The 20,000-nt window shown below is 36.1% G+C and overlaps 1 protein-coding gene across 1 annotated transcript in view; it reads right to left on the minus strand.

Annotated features, from left to right (window-relative positions):
* Positions 1–20,000, minus strand: part of ap3b1a (adaptor related protein complex 3 subunit beta 1a) — a 119,594-nt gene that overhangs the window by 15,676 nt on the left and 83,918 nt on the right. The window contains exons 23-25 of the mRNA XM_088910867.1: positions 13,810–14,041; positions 12,938–13,022; positions 1,391–1,488 (exon numbers count right to left, since the gene is read on the minus strand). Coding sequence (XP_088766993.1) covers positions 1,391–1,488; positions 12,938–13,022; positions 13,810–14,041 — 415 coding nt within the window. The remainder of the gene's footprint in view (positions 1–1,390; positions 1,489–12,937; positions 13,023–13,809; positions 14,042–20,000) is intronic.

The raw sequence follows: 20,000 nt of genomic DNA on the forward strand, positions 1-20,000 counted from the left end.
AGATGGGAGTTGGGCAGCACAGAAAATGATGGTCAATAAAGATTTGGTAAGAAAAAGGAAGGTGAAAAGGCTAAACTACAGGGAGCTGTCAAAGTAAAACTCCTTACACTTAACAGGTACAATGTCGCCCCACCTCAGGAAGCTCATCAACAACAGAAACAGTAACAATATAATAATTAAAGCCCATCTTTATTTTTTTTAACCCGTCACAAAAAGATAAAAGTTCCTAGGTCTTAAAAAAACCATAAGCCAGCCAGCCAGCAGCCATATCACCCTGCAACTCACAACTGGCAACCCACTGAAGCTAAGCAGGTGTGAGCCTGGCCAGTACCTGGATGGGAGACCTCCTGGGAAAAACTAAGGTTGCTGCTGGAAGAGGTGTTAGTGGGGCCAGCAGGGGCCGCTCACCCTGTGGTCCATGTGGGTCCTAATGCCCCAGTATAGTGACGGGGACACTATACTGTAAACAGGCGCCATCCTTCGGATGAGATGTAAAACCGATGTCCTGACTCTCTGTGGTCATTAAAGATCCCAGGGCGTTTCTCGAAAAGAGTAGGGGTGTAACCCCGGCGTCCTGGCCAAACTTCCCATTGGCCTTTACCAATCATGGCCTCCTAATAATCCCCATCTATGAATTGGCTTCATTACTCTGCTCTCCTCACCACTGATAGCTGGTGTGTGGTGAGTGTTTTGGCAATTAAGGCAATATAATCTGGCAATATAAGTGTAAGCAATTATTATTATTATTATTATTATTATTATTATTATTATAAGGAATTTCTCCCACGTACTGAAACACTGAAATACTAAATACTGAAGTACTGAAATACTGAAACAAGAAATTCATTGACAGAGAACACAGTGTGCAGAAGAATAGTATCATAAAATTGCACCTCTGTGAAGTTGGAAATTAAAAGCTGATCACTCCAAACGTCAAAAACACTTGACTTGCTAACCTAGATTTGAGACTATTAGACTAGACTATATTTTCAAAAGAATACAAGTTTCTAATAAAGACATTTTGGAAAATGGCCAACATAAAGCGAAGCTATTATATGTCTAGAATTTTGCCTTTACAGATCAAATAATTAGAAACATATACATTATTTATAACTGATAATGCATTAGACATGACCTCTAAAGGTAACAAGTATTAACCATCAGAGCTTACTAGTAGTATTTTCGAAAACATTTTACATCCATTGAAAAAAATAAAACAGCAGCTATCTTCCCTGCCAAGGAGTGTGTCTCCTTTTGAATGGACTCCTAACAGTCCAATACAATGTCACTATACAATTGCAAAAACTGAAGAGCTGTGTGGGGATCACAGCTTTACTAATGTGAATGTCACCAATAAGAGACATCATCCAGGCTATGCTGGTACACTCACCTTGCTCCTTCTGAAAGTCTTGTTCCAACATGGTGACGGGCAGGAACAGCTCGCCCACTGCAGGCTGAATGGAGACATTGAACTGGTCGCTTTTTGTGCTGCAAGAAAAGTGCAGACAAGAGACGGTTTCACTCATTTATTGCTAAAGCCAGATGTTGCAAAAGGCTCTCGCTCTGATGGCCTTCTGAGTGTCTTAAACAGTAAAGGTTCTCACCCCAATGCAGGGTGAGGTCTATGAACATGGGTCCGAGCCACAGTCATGTCACTAGCTGACAGTGATTGGGATTTCTCAAGTACTGGCGCGCAATTGGATGGGCATCGTTAAGGACAGGCTGCAAATTTTTTTAGGTACAGCTACAGAACCACCACTCCAGTCTCTCACGCAGTTGTGGGCTAGTGGTGCTGTCTGTGTGGGATTTGCCTCTGGCTGCTGAATCTCCAGTATCTTAGGCAGCATTGCCTGTCATATGTTAAGATGGAAGGGGATCACAAAAAGTTTTAAAAAAGAGCAACGTTGCTCATGAAGATGGCCAGGGAGGAAGAGTGTACCTACACATCCTCTTTCATCATCTGTGAGGTCGCAGGGAGGTCACCAAAAAAATTAAAGAGGCTATCTCCATAAATTCTTAACAAATATCTGTCTAGTTTAAAAGAGGCCATTCCATTTCTCTGGGGATGTACAGTACATCATAGACTACTAAAATGGAATAACAGAAAAGCCAAGGTCAATATTATTGTCAATATTCAGTTATATTTTCCTCAACTTAACTGCATTTCAAAATAACACCACTGTTATTTTGTCCATTTTTGTGCGTGATGAAGTGGGACAAAAATATTGACACATATTCAGGGTTATAGTGTTAGCGTTTGATAGTGTTATGGTATGTAGGGAATGATTATTGGACTGTGTTAACTTAGCTATGCGGCTCTGTATATGTCACCTAACTGCCTCATGCTCTGTTCAAGTGAGATAAGAACTGACTTTGTAAAGTCAGCAGTAATTGGTTTGTTTTGTAACGAGGTTGTTAAGAGAAGTGAACAGGACAAAAACCACCTGAAACACGCTAGCCTGTCGCGTACTACATGAGACTATACTGTATAAAAAGGGTTAGAAAACTTTTGGTTTTTGTCTGCTCTGTGCTGGTGTGTGTACTGAGCTCAACAAAGGCTGAATCTGTAAAAGGCTCTGTTCTCCTGCTCCTCTTCCCCACAAACAATATTCTTCAGCTCTACCCACTGTGGGGAGATGCATGCAAAAGGTACTAAGCACGTTTTCATTTGGATGTAATGATCGCATTCAAATGACAGAGCCCCAGTCCTTCACTTTCAGAAGTCCATGCAGTGCTGATCTGCAAACATTTAATGTGGGGAAAAAATGGCTCCAAGAAATTCTGTCACAAGGCAAAATTGTCATGTCCCAAGAGACACCTCATTAGCTCTCATCTCTGTTTAAACAGCCCTTATAGCTGACAAACTGATCTTACTATTACGTGACTCATCAAAGCTACTAGCATTGTTAATTCTGATGCATCTGGAAAAGAGCTGCACATTTCTATTTTTTTGTGGCACATATAAAACTGCAAACACATTAGCTTTTTTTATTACTCTCAAAATTAGCTCAAGAGTCATGAGTCTGGCATCCACATGAAACTATCAGAGATGCCAATTTTGCATCTGTCCAACCAAGACAAGTCATTAGCCAGCTGGTACGCTGGCAGATTGTGGCATGACCTTGATTAGAAACTCCTGCCACAAGACTGACATTCCAGATCGCCTCGTGATAATGGGTCACACTCGTCACGGCACTCAGAATTATCATTTGTTACAAAGCCATTAGCAGACTCACACTGCTAGACAGAATGCTCAACATTTATTGTTCTCCTACCATCGGAATGCTCACAGCAAAGATATAGAAAACAACTAAAGCATTTGCTCTGAAAAATTGAAGTCAAATGTCAACTCCTCATAACTGGTGAAAAACATCCCTCATATTCAAATGGAATTCATTTCAAAGCCCACATTCAAAGGGTTTTAGGTTCTGACCTCGCAAAGTCCCATTCTGTTGCCTGCTGTAGGGAAAAAAAAAGCCAAAAAAGGCCACATCTGAATTTTCTGAAAAGCACTTACAAATAAAATGTATTATCATCATCATCAGGAACCACTTCTTGACTTTTATATATGCAACTATTATGACATCCCTGGGTTTTATGCTCTCACTCAGCACTTTGCCTTAAAGTATCATACTGTACATCACCAGAACAAAAAAAAAAAAGATGATGACATGTAACACAGACCTGCTCAATCCTGGGACCAGGACTAGTACTGCTGGTAACTTTAAATGCGAACTAGTCCAATCTGGAGCACTGTTATTTTTCCTTTAGTTTAAGGAGGGGCCAAATAAGAGAAGCATTGTTAAAAAAGTCCACAATGCTCAGTGAATAATTACGTTATGCTTTCACAGGAGGTTTAAAAAAGTGGATACAAATTAAATGCAGAGACCAATGCACCCAAACTACAACAGTTTATATACTGCAGAGAACAGTAACACCTTCCAGTTTGTTGGGATGCTAAGGGAATCAACATTAAATCAATGGGTCAGGAAAGCACGATCACCCAATAATTCGGACCAAAGTAAAACTATCAAGGCTCCTTAAAAGAAATGATAAAGCAAACAACTTATCTTTTAAAGAGAAAACCACTATACCAGATTTATTCTCCATCGTCTATGATCAAATAGGCAAAACAAGTTATGAAAATTGACTGGAATGTGACAGTAGCAATTCTCATTTAATACTGCTGAATATATAATCTTTATTACAAACTCAATTTTAAAAATAAGTCAATACAAACATACCAGTTAATTTTTTTACAGAAATAAGATAAACAAAGGTTTACTGCATTCTCCATCCATTAAGCTACCAAAATACACTAGCAGATTCATTTATATCAAGCTGAAAATAATTTTAGGTTAATAAATGTTAATGATGTTTATTTTCACACAAGAAAAAAATATAAATGAATCTGCAAAAAGCACATTGATATTGAACAGATCCTATGTATACCAAACAGCCTAAAAGTCTAATTAAGTGAAACCAAACAAATGAATATTGCAAAAGACAACTAATTTGCTATAAACTTTTAGAGACTTTTTTGAATTTTTATTTAAATACAGAAAAAACAGAAAAGCACGTTAAAAAAATATTCAACCTTTAAAAAAGCTACATGATGGAATTTCATACACCTCAAGCTTTTTGTAGGCCCAGCCATTTTTAATTTCAGAACAATCCACCAGTTAAATCTATGAGGTGAGCTATGTCTTGCTCTCCCAGCTCTTAGAGACAGACATGATTGTCATGCAAAACACACCCAATGATTGACATTTGCGGCCAATTGATCTCCACATTACTCCCATCTCCCCTGCCCCCACCCGCTTTCTGATAATACTATTGATCACTACACCGACGATCGGTTTCCATTTTCTGATTTCAGGCAGGCCAATTAAGAAGGAGAGTAATTGTGATTACACTGCTACAGGATCAATTGTATTTGATGCAAGACAAAGTGCTTGTCTGGGAGGAGCAACAAGAAAGAAATGATGATCACTTTTTGCATTCCATTTCTGCCTGCCTGAATAAATAAGTCTTTTGTACCCTCCCCCAGCAAATAAACAGCTGCCATAATCACCCAGATCTCAATTTAACCTGAAATAAGTTACAGCTGTGCAGATCTTTCCATTATTTTGATATACTAATTTGGCTGGGGCTGAAATGTGATTCTGGGTTACATACTAGTAAGATCTCAGCTACTCTTCCATTACTAACCTCTAACTACAAAAGATGGCATGGTCCTTAATATATACTGGAAGACACTTTAAATTGTTTTGGATAAAGTTAAACATAAAAGTCTTTATGTTTAAACTCAGAATCAACAGAAAAAAAATGAAAATCCAAATGCTGAGGGAAATGCTGATGTACCTGCCTTAAAACTGAATACTATACATTTGATTTTAGCAATATACAACTTTATGAAGTGAAACAATTATAAGGTATGGGCATAAAAGACCACAAATGCAACAGGAGTGTTTGAGTGGTCTAAATTTACCATTACAATTTTAGTTGTATTACTGGCTGTATAGTTGATCTGCAAATTTACCATGCTCGTGTTCACTTGGATGAAAGAAGAGCAGAGGGGGATGAAACAGAGCGAGAGGTCAAGTGGAACTTTCTAATTAGCTGTGCAAAAGACTAGGATCATGAGTCGAACCTAGCTAATGAGTGAGCCTCTTCCTGTCCCGTGTCCATGCACCCAATATACAGCATCTTTCAATATTTAAATGTGGTCTTGTTTTTACAGTATATTGTAACACACACTCCCGGTTCTGTTTGCGGTGTGGAGAATGACAGGCTGGAGACGACTTTCCAGGCTCTCTGACAGTTTTATTGCCCATTCTTTACAGTGGGGTGCGTTAGTCATGCAGAAAAAAGAAAGTGCAGGCATCCCTTGGACACAGAGGAGGGATTCATGTTGTTAATTTTATCTGATTACTTTACTTTTGTGATTACTGTTGTTTGTTTTAGTTAATCAATTGTATTTTAATTAACTTGAAGGCACTGCATTAATACTTTAATTATCATATAAAGGGGGTTACTTATGCCATTTAACCATAGTGTTGTACATTATGCAACGGTATAGGGTTGGACTTGGTTAAATGCAAATTTGACTAATCACGATGGTTCTCTGCATTGAACCCTTGCAAATGTTGAGACCCTACTATATTGCAAAACTAAGATGCACTAATATGGAAAGAAAAGCAAAACAAATCAAAAGACAAAAGGAATTCAGTCTGGCAGGCCACTGTAAGAAATATAAATTTGGATCAGCAAGGTCCTATGATTTTAAAAGGCCAAATGTTCTCTCCGAGACACATCTGGTGTTAAGGTGTGCCAAATCATATTTGATCTCATCTGGACCTGTGGGACCGGGCACAAAAACATTATGAAGGACTTCAATAAAATAACTGCTGTACCTTTTTTGAATGAAGGTATAAATAAATGAAAAAAAATGTCTAGTTAATTCTCAAAAAGTCAAAGCCAAACCAATTTAAAAAGAAGCAAACACTTGAAAATGTGAAAACAATACTTGTGAGTCTCACCTACCTAGGTGAAATTTACTTGCATAATGGTCTGTAAATCCGTCAGAAATAAGCAAAAACAAAACCTAAGTGGAAAAAAAGGTTTGCATCCAATTTATTCTTTAGACTTCTGTCTAGGAGGCATTTAATTAATGGGAAAATACTCTTGAATAACCTATATCTCTTTGATTTTTTCCACCTGTCCATTATAAGTTTTCAAATAGGCAATTTGGTGGAAAATAAAGAAGCTCAAACCTTTTCATGCTGCTACTAAAACTAAGAATTAAATCTGGAATAAGCACTGTATTTGAGATCCAATTATTCTTCAAAAAACATTTATTTAAACACCAGAACAATATCACAGAGTCTATTTCATTCCATTCAAAGAATATTATTTGTCAAATTCACACAAATTACTTGAAATATGCTAAAACAAAAAAGTAGCAATAATAGTAACACTATTAAAAGTAAACAGATTCTGTGATGTCTCGAGTTACTTAAATTCACATTCTGAAATTGCACAATAAAGGAACAGTCTAAAATGGGAGTAAAATCTGAACAACAGAAGCAATAATAATCAGAATATATATATTCATATACAAATGACACAATACTGCATATTACAAAAAAAATAGAAGCTAGTCAAAAAAATGGAACAGTCCATCAATCTACATGTCCGGTATCTAGCATTTTATTTACGAATTTCAACTGTTCATGTGCTAGTGAAAATATACGCAAGAAAGGACTTTATATAGTAGGTTCAGTGTAGTTAGGCATAAGTTAATTTCTGGAATTCCCCTAAATCAACAAAAAGTATAAGATAAGAAATAAAAAGCTAGATTCTGTGTTGTACAGAGAGCAAGACGAGATTTGATCAGAAATTTGTAGGAAAGCATTGCTTGCTCACGCCATCTTAACTGTCTTTTTCAAAGGATTTCTAATTGCCTCAGCCCATTATTTCTGGAATGTGTCCCGCAAGCGACAGAAGCAATAAGATAAAAGCGATCACCATCATATTAGATTCAAAGCTCCATGTGTTACGGCGATCTGATGCCATTGACAACTGGCATCATTGCAAACATTCCAGGTCTTGCAGTATCCACAGTGGGGAAAAATAAGTAACAATACAGAAAACATTTTGCATTGCATTTTATATGCATTCAGCATTGTAGGGTGAAGATACTGCTACATAGGGATGTTCTCATCTTATATATACACTATAAGTAGTAAGAGTACACTAACAGTAGTTGGGGTAGAGTATGTAAAACTAAGTTATTTGGATATGCATAAAGATTTTACAAACATAACTGTTCTATAAATTGAAGGATTACTTTACAAACAAGTTGTCTTTTATGTTTTTCCTAAATGGACACTTGACAAACTATACATAGCAGTATTACAGGCTGTTTAATCAAAAACATTTGAAGAGAAATGGTTGATGGCAATATGATAGATATTACAGGTAAATGATACATTTTAAGCCTTAAACTGGCTGTTCATTCATTCTCTTCACTTTAAAACTAAATGCACAGGTATCTTTACTGAACAAAAATAATAAAAAGGTCAGTCTTAAATTCAGATCTTATTAACTGTGCCCAGAAGAATGACACAAAAAGTCTGAGTGAACTACACTGCCCCTGGAGACCATTTTGCAAGGTAAGATTCCTACCAGAAGTTCAGAATGCTTTGATAAAATTATTTCCAACAGAAGATTAATTTCCAAACTGCAGGCAGAATGCACTCAAAGAAATGCATGGATCTGGATTCAGAACTGACTGGGTAGAAAACCAGAGTTTTTGTCATAAGGGGTGACAATTAGTGGAGTACCACAGGTATCTCTATAAGGACCACTGCTCTTCTTGATTTAAATAATTTAGATCCTTGCATATTTAGCAATCTGTGTTCTAACCTGACTACCTGATATCTAAATAGGAAGATCTCCAAAAAGAATAGAATGAAAATCAGAGATCTAGACATAATGTTAGACTGGTTAACCATCTAGCAGGTGACATTTACTGTAGACAAGTATGGAGTCTTACATGCAGGTAATGGACATCGTCTAGACCAGGGTTGGGCTATCCTAGCCACAGAGGGCCTTTGTGCCTGCAGGCTTCTAGGTCTCTTTAAATTAGCAGCACCTGAAGAGCTGTGAGACGTTGTAAAATTGGTCTCATTGAGCCAATAATGAGCTGATTTAGGTTGTTAAGAGCTGACATGGAATGAATATCTAGACACACCAGCCCTATAGGCAAAGACTTTCCCATCCCCATTCTAAACAACATGGGAAAGCAAAAAAAAAAACAAATAGAATCTAAAAATATTTAGCTAAAAGTGCAGAAATCTTTAAGTCAATACATGTCAAAATTATACAAAGTGTAAATAAGGAAAAAGCAAAAACTAATATACTACAATATCCATCCATCCATCCATCTTCTAACTGTTTTATCCAATTCAGGGTCACATGGGAGCCAAAACCTATCCATGTAAATACTGTGCACAAGGAGAGGGTGCGACACACCCTGGACACTACACCAGTAGTCCAATAAATTAAATTCAATAGTTTGTGCTCTCCTTCTCTTACTATAACCCTTTAAGTCAGGCATGTTTGAACAGTTGCTGTTGGGGACAGGTTCAGAACACTTCAGTATACAGAACAGAAGCGACTGAGAGCCTCACTGCAAGTATCTGCTATACCTTACTAATTATTTCCTGTACAGCTTTTTAAACAAACGGTTTGCAAACATACTTGCAGCAGAGTAATACATTATCCCTGTTAATGGAAGATAAATATTTTTCCTTCCAGTGAATTTCATTTGCATATATTTTTGCTATGTCTTATGATACAGAGAAGAAGTGGGGAATATGATGGTATACCATGCATTGCAATATTTTTCTTGATGATATTAGTGTCATGGGAAAAAAATTGTGATATTGTCTTGACATAAGTTTAAAATGGGATCCTTTCTATACTGTTTTTCTTAAATTCTTCATTTTCTGACTTCTAAAGAAGGTTCTTTACTGTGTACATACCCAATACTGTTTGTGTCCAGACCTTACGAATAATCAATCTCCTGAAATGCCTTGTGCATTTGCTAAGATCGTAAAATATTTGGGCTTTAATTGTATTGCCCTGGCTCACAAAAAAATAATTACAACAAGGCCTGTTGGTTGGGTTTCTTGTTCTTGGAAAACACAACAAAGGAGGGATTCCCTGATTCGCAAATAAAAAATGTTTCCTCAATTTAGGCAAAGAAGTCCCTCAGTATTTTCTTTCATGTTATTTATTGGGAACATACATGAAGTGTTAAATATATGATTTGTGTGTATGTGGAGGAAATGTAACATAGGTGCTAGTGTCACAAAATATATCTGATGAACCCAAGCAGAAAACTGCAGTAATGGTAATGATAAATTTGATGGAATAGTAAGATAGTCAGATCACTTTATTAGCCATATACAATTTCTTGCATTAGGAATTTGCTCAGGGGCCCAACGGAGTAGGATTCCTCTGCCAGCCACGGGATTTGAACCGGCAACCTTCCAGCCACAGGCGCAGATCCTTAGCCACAGTGCCACCACTGCGCCCCATTAGTTCATGTCTAGGATTAACAGAACTCTAATGGCCAAATTCTTTGAGCACTATCGGTGCCCCACTTCCTGCAAGAAACAGTTAAAGATATCCACTTTTATGTGAAAGAAAGAAATGGCCTTTTATTTGCTTGCTAGTACACATACAAATGATAATTATATTTACCTTTCAAAGCAAAGGGGTATTTAAGGAATAGTAAATCAGTATAGGGTCCATGAAGTATCCTGAGGCTTTCGAAAAAGCAGGACAAGCAGACTGATATTTGAAATTTCACATCCTGCTAAAATGAGTTGCATCACAGTAAAGGATTCGTCCTTGCTAATATCCCTTCTTGGCCATATGTTTCCATAGATTCTCTAGAAATCTAAAATCTAGGCTAAAACACTTTTCAAATTTGGTAAATCAGCCACTACTGGTTCCAAGTTCTCACCCAAGTAGTTGCCGCAATTCTCTAGCTTTTACATTGGCTAACCATGAACTGTCAAAGCAGCTATGATTTTTGCCAGCAAAAGCTGAAACGGGGATTTCAAAAAGCTGACCACAAAGTTGTACTGGATATTATTTAATTTCATAGTTACCATCAACTTTAAACTTAATTCCTCTCTTGTACTGTTGTACTGTGCCCTAACTGAGGTTTCATGCACAAAAGCAAATACATTTCCCACCCTTTACAATGCCATTCTTACATAATACCTTTTTATAACTCCACCCCATCTTACTGTCTCAGGCTTAGTGGAATGGAGAACCAGAAGTGAATTTAAGTCATATTACATTAGTCACAAATATTATATAGTCATATTAACTGACATTTCCTTATGAATACTTTGAGATCTTTTGTCCATTGCAAATAAAACCTGCTTAAAAATGCCAGGTGTCACTAGTTATAGCCACTCTCTTAAAACCACTTACCATAATAGCATGAGTACTAATAAACCTTTATCAAACAGGTCCTGCAAATCCTATATTATCTGTAAATGCTCAAATGTTTTAGGTGTATGCCTAAAGTAGAGTATAGCAACTGACAATATAACAAGGCTTCTAAAGTAAAAAAAAAAGTCTACATTAATCACCAACATTAGAAATATAACATTTTCTTTAATTACACTGAAATCAATCCCTAATTAAAATCCAATCAAACATTATATTGAAAACAAACAGTCTAACATTAATAAATTGTTAAAAAAAATAGATAAGGCTGTTATTGAATTTCTCCCCTGAGATGACTCAGAACTCAAAATGACACTGCGAACATACAGATTTATGATCATATAAAACCTATATCTAGTTGCAGCAATTAATCTGAGAATTGCTTCATTAATGAAACAAACAAAAAAAAAAATAAAGAGGGGAAAAAAGTAGTTGCTGGCCTGCATGACAATGTCAGAAAGAACTGTTCCACAGCCTGAGGCAAAGAAAAAATATAATACTAATCTATCACAAATGCTTACCTAACAATCCGTAATTTGGTGAGCTGTGTCATTGGGCTCACATTGTCCAGATCATTAAAATTAATCTACCTTTAATGTCTGAGGCAAATCTATTTATGGTGACGTTATTCATAGCCTGGCATTCCATTATATTGATCAGTGTTGTTTGTCTAATAGGAAAATAATAAAAAATTACTAGGCAATGTGGAGGAAAGTAATCAGTTTTTATATATAACACTAATGCACCAGACCTCCCAAAACATAAAGGTGATAATCTGCATAAAATCAATGGGATATGCTACAATTCTTATTTTCATTATTGGCTTCATAACTACCTAAGTATTTAAATTGCAATTTCATTTCCAGATTGTTATAAGGATGAGGCAAAGGAAGCCTCATATCCTATATTCAGAAAGAAATCAAATAAAATATATTTCAAGAACACAGTTAAGCACAGTATGTTGTCTGTGGCATAAAGATTAGACCAGGAATGCTAATGATAAAATTGCGGTTAGATAATTAAGTAATCCCTTTATTTTCTGGAGTGTGGCTCTGCCTCACAAAAAACCCTCAAATGCTAGAGAACAAAAGCCAGCACATCAAGGTTAACCAGTGCTATATACATGAAGTACTGGAGCCACAGTAATGCTTATCAGTTACAGTGTATGTGAGGTCCTGTTTGGTTTTAGTACACTGCATTTCAAATTAATTCAAAGTCTGATAATTTAATTTGATCTAGCAGCAAAAACAGACTGCACATGGGTTCAAGAAGATATCTGAAATAGTTTGGAACAAGTAAAGGTTTATTCCATGCTGAAAAGAGAAGAAAAACATTTTCAAAACAACAGAAAGAGTTCTACAACTGTACGTTGCACCTGCTTTTCATGTACATGTAAAAAAAATCTAAATTCCAAGGCAATAAAAAAAAAGTTTTGTTTATATTGAAAAGCAAGGTGCAAGAAATGGCCATTACATTGTTTTTGGCATCAAAGCATACATTACAGTGGTACAATGAAAAAAGTGCCCAGCTATTGCTAAGTCGCCTTTAACAGCTCAAGCTCTTTCACCACAGAGGAACAATTACTTGTTTTGGTTATGCTGGCTAAAAACATGGCGAGGTTTATGCAAAAAAAAGATAAAAAATTGTTATTGTCACTGAACCTGAAAATTTATAGTAAGGTTATGCAAGTGTGATTGTGAGATGTACTGCAAATTCTAAGATGTAAGAACTCTCAAAAAAGTAGATGTTCAGTGTGTTTCCAATACAGTGATACTGTATATTCTGGCAAATATGCTTAAAAAATCCTGCAATAAGAATTCAACAAGGTGAAAATACAAGGTGAGATTATGTGTAGAAAGAAATGTATACTGCAGAACTGACACGTAAATTTAATCCTTACCAAAGCTGAAAGTTAGCTGCCTGAGTGGAGTCATTGAAGTCGATGCCCATAGAAACAGTGATAGATGCCTCAGGATCCAGACTTTCTGAGTAAGAGAATTAAAAATAGGTCAGTTTTAATTTAACAACATAAGGCACAATTTCCTGGAAAGCTTTAATTTTACTGTGCAAAAAAACACACACACACACAAACATACGAAACAGTGGTAACTTGCCATCCTCCAAGCTGATAAGGCATTCTGCATTCTGTAAGTGATTGTCAAGGACTCTTCAGATCGTTTTTGTGATCTGAACAACAAGAAAGAAATGTCCGACACGCGACTTACAGGAGCCCTGTCTAGTTTCCACAGAAATGGAATGTCATACATTATAAAACCAAACACCAGAACAGAGAATCTTTGATGGAAACAGCATGGTGCTGTTTGTAACAGATTCAGCTTCAAATGAATTTAAGACGTTATATCTATTTCGGTATATATCTTAGTGTGTGCCTGTCTGACCATTTAAAAAGCCATCAAACATCATGATAGCCACAGGCTTCAGAGCTTCTGACAATCTGCAGTCAGAAGAAATAAGACAAACACCAAGTGGCACCTATAACCAGATGCATTTCAGAAATGTATATTTAAGTAAAAGCCTCTGTCTCATGTGAAAAATGACTATATAATGGGAAGAAAGAATAGTAATCTCTGATGATGAAGTTCCAGAACGTTTAAAATACCTGCATACTTGTAAGTGCACATAACACTATGTATTTGTTCTTCCACACTAAATAAAACTCAATATTATATAACTACTCACAAATATATATCACATACTCACAAATGCATACATATATAGTATAGCATACAATAAATCAAAAGTCGGTCTCACCTATCTTGTTAAACTCATGAATGTGGAGTCCCAAGGGAAGTTTCTTCTCTCCTATGTGAATGTCTTCTAGTTTGTGGTCGCTGCTGTTGGTCAGAGTAATCTGCACAGACACCATCTTGGGGTTGTAAATGCAGGGCTGACGAGGGAAATGGTAGCAGGCTGCCAGCCCTTTGCCAGTCATGCGATGGAGAAGCTCATGAGGTTGAGCAGGAACGTACACTGGGCTGGTGACCTGGAAGAGAAAAAGTGTGTCATTTCTTTTTAACAAATTCACTTAAACCTTAATGTCTTGGTTAGGAACAAAGCTAATGAATTACAGTTCATTTTAGGAGTGTCACAAAAGTGTGACGTCAGCGCGTAATTTTGGATTACCATTTTGTGTACTGCATTCACAAACTCATAAAGTTCAATCCCAAAAGGACAGCTTGAGTTTCACTTTGCACTCACAGGGCGATTCAAAGGTACAGCAGTTTTCCCCCATCTTTTCTCTGTGAGGATATTATCATATCGCCAATTAAATGTCACATAAGATGACTTAAAAAATCTAAAGCCAGTCTAGATATAAGACATACAGTATAGACAATGCAGAGAGAAGGTTTGTGAGCCTCAAAGCTAAATATAGAAAATAGTTCTACAATGATTCTTCTTGAATCAAACCCAGGCTTTATGGAAATATCCAACAGAGTTCACGGTAACCAATTCCATGCCTCTTAAAAGAAAATTATGAATAAATTAAACAATGAGTAATTAATTATGGTACAGGGTTAACATTAGCTAATATTAGGACTTAGATTAAGATCTAATAACATAATAGGTTTCATATGTGAATAATATGTGAAAATCACAAGGAGTTCACAAGCTTTTTCTCAGCACTGTACCAGATACATCTGGATATACTGTATCAATCACTTAAAGGGTTTAGTTTTGCTGAAATAATTTTCATGAAGATTGATAATGCATGTGGAAGAATTTGAGCTTCTAGATTAGTTTGAGTTGTATTATGTGTCAATGGTTTACTTAAATTGGTTTACTTATCAAAAGTGAGAATAAAGAAAGGACGATTACTTACTGATTTAATTCTAAATTGCTATGAAACACTGTAACAAAGCACGAGAAGGCACAAAAGTATAATGTTCCCATTCTATTGTCTGAGCACTATGTGAGAGAACAGACACTGGCTGCATTGGATGCCTAATATATGATCTACAGAATCTTACTGAGAGTCACCCTAATATTTTATTCTGAATATTACAAAGATCCAGTAGGTTAGACTACTAAATTACCACGGATCTTAAGTTAAAAGATGGCTCAGCTTCCCAATTAGTATCAACTCACGTGGCAAATTTATTCCCTGGCTCTGGGACAATTCTACAAACTGTCCTTAAAAAGAACAAATAGCTCTGGAGAACATTAAGGAAAAATAACCCACATTGCATAAAAAGGCCAAAATGGCAGCATCTGCCAGCATTGCACAGAAGAACCGCTCTTCGAGAGCTGCAAAGTGCTCTCAATTTCTGTTTTAGGAGCACTAAACTAATTACCATAACACAAATCATGCAAAGAAACAAAAACAAATGGGGGAACATTTAATAGTTTGCGAATTATCTGGAATTATATGAAGTGATGTACTATCACATCCAGAAGACAGCACACATTACTGTTTTATTTAAGACTATACACCATGCATTTGGAATCTTGGGGACTGGTGTGTTCTTCAAAAACACTGCACAAGAATTACAAAAGATCAATTTGGTTATCATAAGATAACAAGCATCTACATTCTTTAAAACCTTAAAAGGAATTTGAACCAGAAGTACTGTAAACATTAAAACTAAGCTTGAATTTCATATTCTGTAATTTCCCCCATTTTTCATAAGAAGTTTCATTTCTTTATGCAAGTCCAACAACTGTACAGCATATTATATTATGCTAACAACTTTGTCCAGAATTATATCTGCAGCAGCTTTTGGAATCATCAAATAGAAATGCTGAGATTCCGATACATTAAAACAAATGACAATCAAACGTTACCACAATTGAAAAAAAAAAATTTAAGTGCACAGTATTCCTGAACTATGACTTGGAATACAATGTTTTGGGAATGTGAATTGTATGTATTCCCTGTGAAGAAGGAAAAGAATAAGAAAAATCAACAGGGTTGATTTTAAAAAAAAATGAGCAATAATTCAGGGCATCATTTGCTACGTTCTTTAGATTAAAAAAATAAAATGAAACGCATGGCTGTAATACCCATTTGTCATGTTTTGACAGTTTTATGTAAATAGCTGGACAATTACAACAGACACAACATAATTTCCAATGGAAATCTCCGTGACTCCTGATGCTTGCAGTTACAGAGACACATATTTTATCACAGTTTATTACGGTAAGCAAATAAGCGTGGAATGAGAGCGCACATAACTGTCTACTTAACAGTTACTGAAACATTTATAAGAGTTGTTATCACCCTTATAACAGACAGGCAGAGTATGACTGGAGAAAGAAGAAAAGCTTCATATTCTTAACACTTCACTAAAAAAATAACTGAAGAGTGTAAAATGACAAATACTTTATGCAGTTAGCTGGTAATGGACCGTTTTATCAACTCCACTTAGATTTACAGGATGCAAACTAGCAACCGAACATTATTTTTATGAGACAGCTAGTCATGGGTGCTAATGTATTACACTGAAGTTGTGAGCTGTCACAACTTGATATGATGTTTTTGAGTAACTGGAGAACATTAGTTCATGGATAACACATCTGTATATTTCTCAGCCAAACAATCTGGAAGCTGTGACTTACTGATTCAAAATACATTATGAGACACACATTCTTCTGGACCTTAAGAGAAAACTCACATCATGTCATTAGCAGTCATTTAAACAACAAAATAATGTATTCATCCATTTATCTAATTCAGGGTCATGGGAGAGCAACAGGCCCAAGGCAGGATACACCCTGGATGGGATACCAGTCCATCACAGGGCACACGCAGACAAACACGTACACACACATACCAGGGCCAATTTTCACAGAAGCCAATTAATCTCCCTATATAGTATGTCATAAGACTGTGGGGAATTTACCAGAGAACCCTGTGCAAACCCACGCAAACACAGGGAGAACATACAAACTCCATGGAAAACAATCATAAGAAAAAAACTACGTAATACAGCAATACATTCAAACTTTTCAACATCAACTTTTGCCCCACTGCCCTTCATTCCCTGCGTTACCTGTTGAAAAAATGATGCTGGCTGTTCTGCACTGTCAACCCCTTAGTCTCCACGATCCCTGCCTGACTTCATCCTGTCATGTTTTACCCAGTGTGGAAAAACAGCCAATAAAAAGTCAAATTTCCAAAAGCAGTGAAGCATACCTGTTTATCAAGGCACTGCCTTAACCTCTGCGGTGCTGTGCTGACAGAAATCGAATGCCCTTGGCACTGAAGAGGTTCATAATCTGGCCTTTCATCCTAGGAATCCTGAGCTTAAGTCCTTCGCTTAAAGCTATTGACAGAAAATCATTTGGATTTAACGGACCTGCAGATCTAGGTGTACTAGGAGTTCCATCAACACGGAGACTATGCACATGTAATCGAATATGTCACAAAACAGGTTTGTTGACAAACCTGGCAGAATTAAAATGAACATTGGACTGAATAAACAAGCTTAGTACTGGTAGTACATGTGGCTAAGAGTTATCATCAGAACGAACTAAATAGCAGAAACCTCAAACTTCTGGCAGACCCAAGATCTGAAAAAAAATAATGGAATGGTTGTTACATTGAACATTTCTCTATCTTGCAGCTCATCTGTCAATAAGAAGAAAATGAAGGGTCTTCTTGTTTGTCTTAAGGTAACGTCTTCTGTTCTTTTGTTGCATTGAAATAGAGTGGGTCAAACTAAATTAAACATAAGCTCTTGAAAATATTCTGTGTGCAAACATCTTGGACATTTCGCATTCTATTCTTCCCATCCAGTGTGTTTCCTTCTTTGTACTGAAACACTTTTGTGGTGAACTGCTATTTTTTGTTTTTAGGTAATAAATCCTCACAGATCTGCAGTTTATAGTACAACCTGTAGGCTTTTATGATCACGGATACGCAAAGAGAAACAAATTGTACTAATGAGGAGAAAATCAATGAGATTTGAGTGGTAAATGTGAGGGATTATCTACAACACTTATTGACTGCTAATGTGTAGTTTATCTTAAATTGTAGTGGTCTTTTTAAAAAGATCTGATCAATGTGAAGATAGTTAAAATGTAGGCTGGTTTTCTTTTCTTTAAACTCAAATAAGATGTATTATTAACAGGTAAACTTTTTGTAAAAAAAGACTAGTGGAGGCTTTAACCAAATTGTTGGTGTTTGTACCAAATTTTGTAACTCCTGAATGTGTCTATGAGGCGAAATCATTTTTGAATCATAGTGCATGTGTGTTTATATAAATAAACATACACAAGTAAGAAACCTGAAAAGGATACTCAAACACACTTCTTCCCTCCTCTAATATGTTGTAGGTCAAGCAAATATTGCCACTAAGCTGTCATGTTGTAACGCCTCTCACACGACAAAGCAAAAATTTATTTGAGCATTTTTAGGCATGTTAGACCAGTCTGTGTCAATAAACTACACCGTAATCTCTAATACCTCTTGTCTAGATTTACCATTTTGACAGGCACTGTCACAGCTCAAGGTCTGAATATGATTTCAAACTGCTTATCATCACCAATTGACAAACTGGACACCCCATGAGGATCCTCCTCTAACGCTGTCTTATCCTTTCTTCCATGTGTAAATAACGGAGAAGTCATTTCATAACCTTGACTCTCAGTCAAGCCTTTTCACCTTTTTTGTTCACGAACAAGTGACAATGAACTAGGAAGTTGATTGAGGGGGTCTATTATGTATCAACTTAAAGAAAGCCAGCATGATTGATGAAACCAGCAGTCACCTTCAGTGCTCACTACAATACTTGTATCCTTTTTGTCAAATGACCTGAAAATCCTGCTGACAGATTAAAAGTCACCATAACTATGCTCTGTATAGCAAGGCGGTTATTTGTGTACAGATGGCGATGTAAGGATGCCTTGTTTTAAAAATCTATTTAGTTCAAAAGCAGTTCATAAAAATGTGTGGAAATGTGACACGTTTAAGTACCAAACTTAAAGTAATATTAAAATATGTTGCTAAATAAGTCTAAAATACAGTAAATGCATCATTTCATTTTTTTTAATTTTCAGCCTTATATTGGTAGGTAGAGATTGATAAAACAGATTTTTGATATATGCTATGGCATTTTGCTTTGTTATAATCTTACATCATATATAAAAGACAACTGACCTACTGTACAAAAATTAATTTCATTTTCAGTGATTAGCAGCTAGTTATACACTGATTAAAGAATATCTGCATGCAATTAAATCTAAGCGGTGTTATTTAATCTTTTTGCAGTGTTTCTCAGTAAAAAGAAAAAACGGCATCTAAGGTATCTAAGGATCTTTGTGAATATGGCAATTTGTTTCTTGATATTTACATTTTTTAACTTTCTTTTTTAGGAAGACTGTTTTTCCAGCATCTAAGATTACCATGTGAATTAAATTAGCACAGAATGCTGGACGTAAAGCTAAATGAAGAAAAGCAAGAACATTGCAAAATAAACTCAATGGGCTAATGTGATTATAACAAGCACTTTAAAGATGAAATGATGAGATAATATGGTATATTATAAACATGCATACGTCAGTTTACTGTACATATGCAGTGCCCTATATTTACTCATACCCCATATGAAGTAAGAACAAAAAAAACAAGGAATCCCTGATTGATGTCTTAATCAAAAAATCTAAAAATTGTTATATTATAATCATACTAGCATTATACAAATTCATATTTATTATAAATATTTGAATTCTTGAAAACATAAGGCTCACAGTTTTAAAAGGAATTCAACAGAAACAAACCTACAATTACACAGTGCTCTTTGGAAGTTAGATGGGAGACTCTGGAATTATATTGAGAGCTCTGAAGGTCTCCTGTTTTGCCAGACATATACAGAAGAGAACGTAACATACAGAAGACATTCAGTAGCACCATGCTTCATTGCACCTAAGATCAGACATGTCTTTGAGGACATCAAGCAAGTGGTCATTGACCTCCAGAAGTTGTACGATGACTACAAAGATTC

The sequence above is a fragment of the Atractosteus spatula genome, chromosome 3 (assembly GCF_055471065.1).
Source record: "Atractosteus spatula isolate fAtrSpa1 chromosome 3, fAtrSpa1.hap1, whole genome shotgun sequence".
NCBI classification, from domain to species: Eukaryota; Metazoa; Chordata; class Actinopteri; order Semionotiformes; family Lepisosteidae; genus Atractosteus; species Atractosteus spatula.